This window comes from Adiantum capillus-veneris, chromosome 6, assembly GCF_014529385.1.
Source record: "Adiantum capillus-veneris isolate H3 chromosome 6, ASM1452938v2, whole genome shotgun sequence".
Taxonomy (NCBI): Eukaryota; Viridiplantae; Streptophyta; class Polypodiopsida; order Polypodiales; family Pteridaceae; genus Adiantum; species Adiantum capillus-veneris.
In genome coordinates, this window is record NC_140936.1 from 48,885,504 (window position 1) to 48,894,669 (window position 9,166).

Below are 9,166 nucleotides of genomic sequence, written 5' to 3' on the forward strand. Positions count from 1 at the left end.
GCTCTCACCCTTTAATTACAACTTCCTTATAGCTCTTAAACTAACAGTGTGCTCAAATTTGATTGAGGGGATATTGGAGTCACGACATTCTAATTTAGATTTGATGTTGTAGGCTTGTCTTCCTCTTGAATTGTTGTAGTATGTATGTCTTCATTTTGATTATACTCTTTGAGCCTAAGTATCTCCTCTATCCCTCCCATATATAGTCCTTTCTTTATTCCAAGTCTTTAAATCTGACATTTTGTGAGGACCATCATAGTGGAAAGAGTCGACTACACATTCTCCACTTCAAAATAAAAAATTGAAGTTCCACTTATACTAGCTTCATTAGTAAAACGGCTCTTCTGCTTTGTAAAGTATATCATGGGAATTCTTCTTGGATCATCCCTTTGAAACATACATTCAAAAATGTAGTACACAACATGGCACACGTCTACATCCCACGATTCAAGTTTTGAACCCTTAAGATCACCTATCTCTATCTTAGCATGATGGCTAGATACAAACACACACATAGTAGAAGAGAAATCTATTTAGGATATCAAAATTAAGGTAAGCACTGAATTTTTCATTCAAAAAGAATACAACCACTCAAAATAGACATATACACTCTCATTCATAGTAGAATGCACAGACAATTGGCACAAGATATCTCCTTCTCATTCTTGAATTTTGAAAGTCAGTTACATTTGTGCTTCAGCGGAACATCGTGTTATATTGATTGTTGAATTACATGTTTTCTTGTATCTCCAGGCTTTCTAAGGTCTATTCATTACCTATGAGATACACTTTTTACATCAGCCCAAAATCTACAACAAAAGGCAGACATGTAATGCTTTAAGTGTACATCCAAAAATAGTGCCGATCACTAGCCATACCGTATCTCTAAAAAGCCTTCTCCATGCATGATTAGGAGGGCATTCCTTAGTCTAGAAATAAAACCAGATATATTCACCTCCAAAAAGGATCTAAAAGTCATCTCAAATCAACCTTGTAGAGGCTCTTCAAAAGACCAACAAACTGGATGAGAATGAGAATAGGTCAAAGTTGGCTTGAAGAATAGTAAATGTAGCCGGTATACAAAGGCTCCAAAATGTATTAGATCTCCTTGCCATATGCATCAAAGGTGGCTTCAAATCATCCCCACATGTGTCAAAAACTCTATCCATAAAGGATTCCACATCAAGCATCAAACTGGGTATGCTATCATTAGTCATACCCATAAATGCAAAGGTCTACACCCCTTGCAACCATTTCATCAAGCAAATCGGCCCCACTAGGCTCAAATCAAATAGGTAATTCAATCAAACCACTCCGAGTAAGATGTACTCACCTAAAGCATCCTTGAAAAGGACAAAAGTATAAGCAGCCTTACCATAACCCAAAATCATCCTTGCCATAATCCACTTCAAGTAGAGATGTACTCACCTAAAAGCATCCTTGTCAAGGACCAAAATATAGGCAGCCTTGTCATAACCCAAACAAAAATTACCCTCACCAAATGCATGGTACACATAATCGTACAAGCATTCAAAGTCGTGAACATCATGCACCCACATCCCAACTAAGAAAGGAAACAAAAAGATATTGCAATGAGGGCCCTCTCAATGCCTCCATCTCAGTCGTAATGCCCTCTTGGGGTGATTGAGGGGGTAGATAAAGTTAGGAAGGCCTTTTCACCAACCTATACCACCCCTCATCCAAAAGCCTTATCACAAACCAATTATACCACCCCTCATCCAATTAAATCTTCCTTCTAATCCAAAAGTGTCATCCAATGAGATGACTACTTAGATGGATTCTTGCTTTACAAGAATATGATTTTCGCATCCGCTATTGCATGGGCACATCTTAACTCATTGGATATATTTTATCCAGGTCCATTTATATTTAGCTTTCCTACAATAACAAGACCCAAACATCTAGGTTATAATCTATAGGCTATGAAGTACAAGCGTGCATCCCCTACAACGATAGTTCATATTCGTCGATAATGTTGGCTAGTAGCGGTGACCTCATTTCCTTCCTTGCTATAGCGTTTTTATCAGATCTCCATCTTTGTCCTTGGATTTTTGCAAGCTCATCCTTAGGCCCCTTTAGCTTTCATTTTTTAATTTTCTTGCATCCCTAACACTTTCCTAGCCTAGCACTATGCCCCTAGACCTGTCCCTAGTTTAGATACCTTCATCTAGCATCTCTAGGTACCTGCATTCCAGTCCCTTGCATTTTTAGGCCTAGCATAAGTGCTTGTGTTTCTGGCACTAGATCACCTGGTCAACATTTTTCGCTCTACTGATTTCTTCTTTTGCTTGTGTTGCTCTCTCTTTCATCCTCCCTCACTAGCACCTTGGTTGGTTGCGCCATCATCCTCTTCTACGCATTTGTGTTTTTGAGAAGCCTTGCATTTTTGCGAACTATGGGTGCTAGCACTCCTTTGGGGCCTTCTCTCTTTGAGGACGTCACTATGTATAAATTGTGTCTATCGCATGCGTTCAAAGATTATTTTTAAAACTCTTTATTTGTGATTTTTGAAAAATAAAATATACCCTTTTCCTATTCAATTTGTAAATTTTTCTTCCAATTCCATTTTAGTATTTACAATACCCTGTATGTGAAAATGTGGGAAACAATGAAATTTAATAGTCTCACCTTCTAATGCTTTAGCGATTTGAAATATGGATCTTCTTTAGCACTAGGTTGGTAACCTAACAGGGCATAAAAGTGTCCTTTCAGGGTTTTGAAAAAAACCTCCAAAACCATAGTAGATCCACTCATTTTGTAAAATCCTTTCATGAGGTTATAGTTAAAGGCCTACTACACATGGAAAAAATAAGAAACTTGTAAAATTTCTCATCTTTTGGTCACACCAAGCCTCCAAAGTTGATGGACCAATACATTTTCATCAAAACAATCATTTCTTATGTTTTGTTGCATAAAAATAAGATTAGAGATTTTTGTAGGACTTGAGATAAATTCCCTAGTTAACTTCAATGGGTTGGTGATCAAAACATATGATTGCTTCTCACTCACTATTTTTTGTTCTGTCAAAAGAAATAGGTACAAAAAAGTTGAATTTTTACCATTCTACGAACCTATCATCAAAGTTTCTATAGCCACGCTCAATACAAATAATATATGCATGTTTTCTTAGTTCCCTATTGGCCTTTAGATTCATAAGGAGCCATGGAACATATCAAAAGCATGATACATCTTTTACCAAGGGTAATCTTGGGGACAAAGATGAAGTGCTAAATACAGCAAACATGAAAAAACTGGGTTCAACATTATGAGCTATAGAATCCCATAGAAACTATTCAATATCTACCCAAATTTGATACTTATGACTAGATATGGTTACTACCTACAAAATTCATATAGTTGTCACAAGAAAATAGCAATATTGAGAAAGTTATACTTGATATACTAGAATGTTTTGTTTTCTTCTATAATTGAAAAAATCAACCATCATTGTGTACTATGAAAAATAGGGTATTAGGTGCCCCAAAACTCAAGGAATATTAGCTTTATGTTACAATATGCCACATAGAAAATCAAAACTGCATTTGGATATCATGAAAGCCACCAAAAAAATCATAAAAGAGCTAAAAATTGGCTAAAAAACAGGATTTGACAATTTTTATAGTTTGCTCATAAGTTACAACATTAACATATATTTCTCCTTAGAAGCATTAGGACATGTTGAGGACTACTAAAGATAGTTCTCTAGCATTAAAGACCTCACAAAACATGGGTTCTAGAGTGGTATAGCTGCAAAAGGTTGAGAAAAGCCAAAAACAGGACCCGTTTTTTCACCGAGTTTAGGTTGCGAAATGTTGTGCAAGAACAAGTTTAAAGATGGAATTGATATTCCGAAAAAATGTCGAGTTGTTTTCAGCTCATGAGCCAACTTTCTAGATAGATAGCACCTGAAAATCTATTTTGAAACTCTTGACATAATTCAAGCAAAATGGTCACTTAGCAGGACATAAAAGTGTCCCATTACCAACCTAGTGTTAATGGTGTTCAAATTAACCCCTCTATGTGGCTACTTTAAACTTGTGCTTGCCTTTTGTTCTTGAGTTGTGAGATAAGAGCAATCCCAAGACACCTTAAAGGTTTATCTGACTAGACTTTCTCAACTCAAGCCATGGTACTCCCTTCTTCTCTTATTTAAAGCACATACACAATAGCGATAAAAAAAAATCAACATGACAAAAATAATACCAATAGATCTAAAGGCCCGATTTGACTAGTTTTGAACTGAAAAAATAGTAGTCAAGACAGTAAGATGCCAAATTCAACTATTCCAATGATTCTCCTGGGAAGAATAAGAAAGTTCACCATCATGATAAGGACTCAAAAAAAACAGGTTCCACCAAAATTTGGCCGATGAGAATGTCGCATCGGCGTGGGAACTCACTCACCTTTGGAGAGGGTTAAAGGAAGAGCTATTGGCCGTGGTACTATTGTAGCTCTCCATATTCTGATTTGATGAGGGCGCTACATATTCTAAAGAGGGGATCCTATAATTCGAAGGCTGACTTGAACTTGGAAAGTTGCATGAATCACTTACAAATTTTGCAGAGGACTGCATATTGCTAACCATACTCTTTTGTTCATGTACCAACGAGGGCCGCTGAATATAGTCTGTAGATCCGTATGCAAAAGCAGGGGTTTGCAGATCATTATGGTGTGTAGCTGATTGAGAGAATACATAAGCTGAGTGAGCAGGGACTTGAGAAGCAGAAGGGAATTTCTGAGGATAACTAGCTAGAGGTGTAGTGGAAGATGAAAATCTCTGAATATTGGCCGGATTGGTAGGGCTGAACGACTTACCATGCATGTAAGCTGGAGTATAATTTGCATTTGGGTTGTTTGGATTAGGCTCAAAAAAAAAGTCACACCCTGGATGACCCAAAATATTAGAGTTGTAGTTAGGGTTCTGTATCAGGCCAGGGCTAGGGCTGGGGTTCGGGTTATCATAGGGGTTTGAAGAGTTGAAGGTCATGAGGGCAGGGTTGGGAATGGAAGGGTTTGAATAGGGTTTGGTGTATGGATTGAGGGTATGATGATAACGGAGATAGGAACTATGTGGGCGATGATGAGAAGCTGCTGAAGAAGGCAAGCCCATTGATCCAGCCCTAAGCTGTTGAAGGGGCTCATTTCTCTGAGAGAAAGACGAAGCATTCGAAACATGCATTGGAATCAGGTCCTGCAAGTTATAATGATGGAGATCAGCTTGACCAGGCGCTGAGGTTGGAATGCTTTCATGAGGGCTTTTGAACACAGAGCTGTGATGTGAAAGTGAAGTTGAGATAAGGGATACTGAACCTGTGGAAGCATGAGGCACGGCCGCTGCTCCTCCTTGTTGTGCCGGAAGGTAGAACCAATGCGGGAAATTCGTGCGTGCCATATCCCGACCCCGCATGGCAATGGCCGCACGATCATAGGCAAACGCAGCCTCAAGGGCAGTGTCAAATGTGCCCAGCCACTTGCGCTCTTTGGTCACCGGGTTCCGTATCTCTGCCGCAAACCGGCCCCAGCGCCGTTGCCGCACCCCGCGATAGCCGGTGCTGCAGGAAATATTCCTCTTGCTGCCAGAGTTGCGCTGACTCTGAGTATGGCTCATATTGTCGAAACAGTTACTGTATTGGTTAGAGGATGGATTATAACCTTGATTGGCAGTATATAAGTGGGGGTTGCTAATTATTAGGTTGTCAGAATTGGAGGGGAAGGGGGGCGGAGGATGATGTGGCAGAGAGAGCGGAGGCGGCATGTGTGGCTGGTCAAGCGGAGGAAGTTGATGACGAGGATCTTCCTGCAGAGCTGCATAACTAGAGATTTGGGCAGACATCAGCTGATTACCATCAGAGAGGGGCATGTTGTAGAGGGTTGCTGGCGGCAGAGGCAGCACCGGTGCTGCATTGCAAAAATGCGGCGGCAAGACAAGCCCCATTCCTGGCCATGGAGAGGGCGCCTCCCATGCAGAGGAATGGGCCCCTGTGCTTCTCTGCTGATCAGCGCCCCCTTCCATTTCGATACTCTGTGTTGACGACTGCACGTGAAAATGGGGAGAAAGGGGGAATGAAGGAGATGAAGGCGGCGCCCTTTCTTAAAATTGTGGGCGCAATATATATTTAAATATTTGTAGAACGGCTGATTCTTTCTGCGCCTGAGCTAATTGCTGCAGCAGCTGTGATGGGCGATTATATGAGGATCATAACCCACTTTGGCCCGCCCTATTTAGAGCAACTATACGGGTTTGAATAGCACGCACGCCCACAAATCACCCACACGGTCTCTCTCTCTCTCTCTCTCTCTCTCTCTCTCTCTCACACACACACACACACACACACACACACACCTACACACGAGGTGTCTCTCTCTCTCTCTCTCTCTCTCTCTCTCTCTCCCCCCCCCCCCCCCCCCCCCCCCGAGTTTCGATGTTCCTAACATCCACAATAGATTATGCCATTTCATAACTGTGCTCAGCTCTTTATTTGTTTCAAAGTTTGACGCTCTCATCTGCGCTGCGCTTCTGTGCTTCTTCAGCGACATCCGTCCCCTCCCTTGTCCTTTAGGCTTTCGTACTAAGTCATTTGGACCTCGTAACAGTGCTCGAAAATAACTATTTTCCGGCAAAGCGAGTAAATGTGAAGGTTTTTACCTGCACTAAATTACACGAATTTTCTCTAAATTTTGTACGTTTTCTCACCTTCAAATTTTAATTTTAATTTTGTGGGTGGGACTAGCTGTCTTTTTAGCACCGCCCTGGAAACACATTGCATTATACATTCCAATTTGCAAATGACTCATCGTGAAAGGGAGGGAGATAGGGAGTCTCGAATACACATCACGAGAGAGAGATACATTTTATTATCATCCTTGGAGGTCAAATATGATCTATGCGAGCAAACTTACATGTGATATAGTATGTGTATGACTGATGAATGACTCTCGATCCCGGAGAGTCCACTATGTAAAAATTGTAGATAGCACGTGCAAATAAGAGGTACATAAATAATCTCTTACTTATATATTTTTAAGTATTATATGTATCCCTTATGTATGCATTTTGTCAAAAAAAAAAAACCTTTATGTATGAAAATTTTCACTTTCTTAATTAAAAAACCCTTTATGTAAGTATATTTTTTTATAAATGTGTCTAATTATAAATCTCTTATTTTGTTCGCACGTGCTATCTTACATGTTTCCTAGTGGACACTCCGGGCTCTCGATGCTCCAAAATTATGGTGATGAGAGTTGCAATGGAGAGCCCACACTGTGAAAATGGCTCACCAAGCCTTAGCCGCTAAGTCGCTTTAGGTGGCCTAATGACTTTAACCTCAACTACCTAATTTGGGTAGAGTTTCCTAACGTACCGATGCATTACTAAGCCCACCTGAGACTCTGAACTAACTACATCCCTTCTTTGCATCCTCAAGTACTCATTGAAATGGACAAAATTGTAGACCTATCGAAGTCGATTGACATTTTTCAGGATGATGGTGAAAACTTTGAGCAACCCTTCCTATCTAAATACCTACCCATGGCCTATTTCCAATGTGGAGCAAAAGTGCATTTTGTCAAATAAAGTAACTCCTTGGTAAAAGCCCAAGCCACCCCTCAATAGGAAGCCATAGAACTAATTCTTCTCAGGATTTTTGGAGACCAAATAATCTCGATACCAATGGCTCCTTAGAGAGAAAGCAAGACTCCCCAAGTATAAGCCCAAAGCCCCTAATCATTTTTCCATCTTGGCCTCTCTTCCCTCCTTTAGCCGAATCTCTAGTTTGGAGTTCAGGTGATGAGGAAGTCAAATACTTAAGGCTTAAGTGTAAAGAAAGAGCATGCAAGAGAGCTACACAAGACAAGCACAAAGCACACAGAGATAGAAAGCTTCTTCCTCTTCTTACAGAAAAGAGAGTACAAAATGACTTAGTGCTAAAACTGAAGTAGCACATATGTACATGCAGTCACTAAGTGTGAACTCGCTGGAAGCGTACTAGGCTGGCACTATAAGTGTAATCCAGCTGTAGAATCACTGGCAGAGATCCTCCGTGTCGGTCACCTAACGCGCCAGTGAGTAAATGTCGTAAGCGGCCAAGACCCGTAGTCGATGCCAGCTCAAGATGTAAAACTCGACATCTCAACACTCCCCCTCGAGCTCTGCATGTCGCAGAGTCCAAGCATAGTCCGAAAACGTCAAAGCTTCTCAGCTCCGAGGGCCTTGGTAAAGATATCCGCTATCTGCTCCTCTGTGCTGACGTAGACCAAGTCGATGTCGTCCGCCAACACTCGCTCTCGAACGTAGTGGTAATGGACCTCTATGTGCTTGGTCCTGGCATGGAACACTGGGTTCCTAGCCAACTGCATGTTGCTGAGGTTGTCACAATGGATGACAATCTGCTGGTCCACCTGCACTCCCAAGTCCTCAAGTAATGTGCATAGCCAAGCTACCTCACACGCCGCAACTGCTTCACCTCTGTACTCGGCCTCTGTGCTCGATAAAGCAACCGTAGGCTACTTTTTGCTGCTCCAAGTAACAGCAGCACTCCCAAAAGAGAACATGAAGCCACTCGTAGATCTCGTATCAACAATGCTACCTGCCCAATCTACATCTGTATACCCATACAATGCTAATGGCACATATGCTGCATAGAACAATGTGTAGTCAAGAGTCCCTTGCACATACCGAAGTGTGCGTCGTACACCATCCAAATGTGGCTTCCTCGGAAGCTGCATGAACTGACTCTCCAAGCCTATTGTGTAGCTCAAGTCTGGCCTCGTGATAGTCAAGTAGATTAGACTACCCACAATCTTCGTGTACATCTTGACATCCTCAACAACATCACCCTTCTCTGCACTCAGCTTTGCATTCACATCCAAGGGAATAGAAATTGGCTTACAATCAGCCATACCATACTTTTACAACATGTCCAAAGCACATTGTCTCTATGACCGCCATACACCCTCTGGAGTCCTGATCACCTCAATGCCAAGAAAGTAGCGCAACTCGCCCAAATCTTTCATTTCAAACTCCTGTTTGAGAAGACCCTTCACATTTTCAATCTCCATAGCATTGTCACCCACAATAATAAGGTCATCTACATATATGGTAATGACCACAATCCCCACATCACTCTCACGTACATAGAGTGAATGA

At 41.3% G+C, this 9,166-nt stretch overlaps 1 protein-coding gene across 1 annotated transcript; it reads right to left on the reverse strand.

Annotated features, from left to right (window-relative positions):
• Positions 1-5,023: 5,023 nt before the first annotated feature.
• On the reverse strand, positions 5,024-6,283 carry LOC147455478 (uncharacterized). Its single transcript, XM_086515271.1, has 2 exons — positions 5,332-6,283; positions 5,024-5,212 (listed from the first exon to the last, which is right to left on the reverse strand). Exons 1-2 carry the CDS (start codon positions 6,032-6,034, stop codon positions 5,160-5,162), a joined length of 756 nt encoding a protein of 251 aa, XP_086371397.1. The 5' UTR covers positions 6,035-6,283; the 3' UTR covers positions 5,024-5,159.
• Positions 6,284-9,166: the final 2,883 nt, after the last annotated feature.

What these genes read in the sequence shown, in the direction of transcription:
- LOC147455478 (XM_086515271.1), bottom strand. Translation starts at nt 6,034, where the DNA reads ATGGAAGGGGGCGCTGATCAGCAGAGAAGCACAGGGGCCCATTCCTCT. An exon ending in CGTGCCTCATGCTTCCACAG is followed by an intron (nt 5,213 to 5,331) that starts GTTCAGTATCCC and finishes TATAACTTGCAG; the next exon opens with GACCTGATTCCAATGCATGT.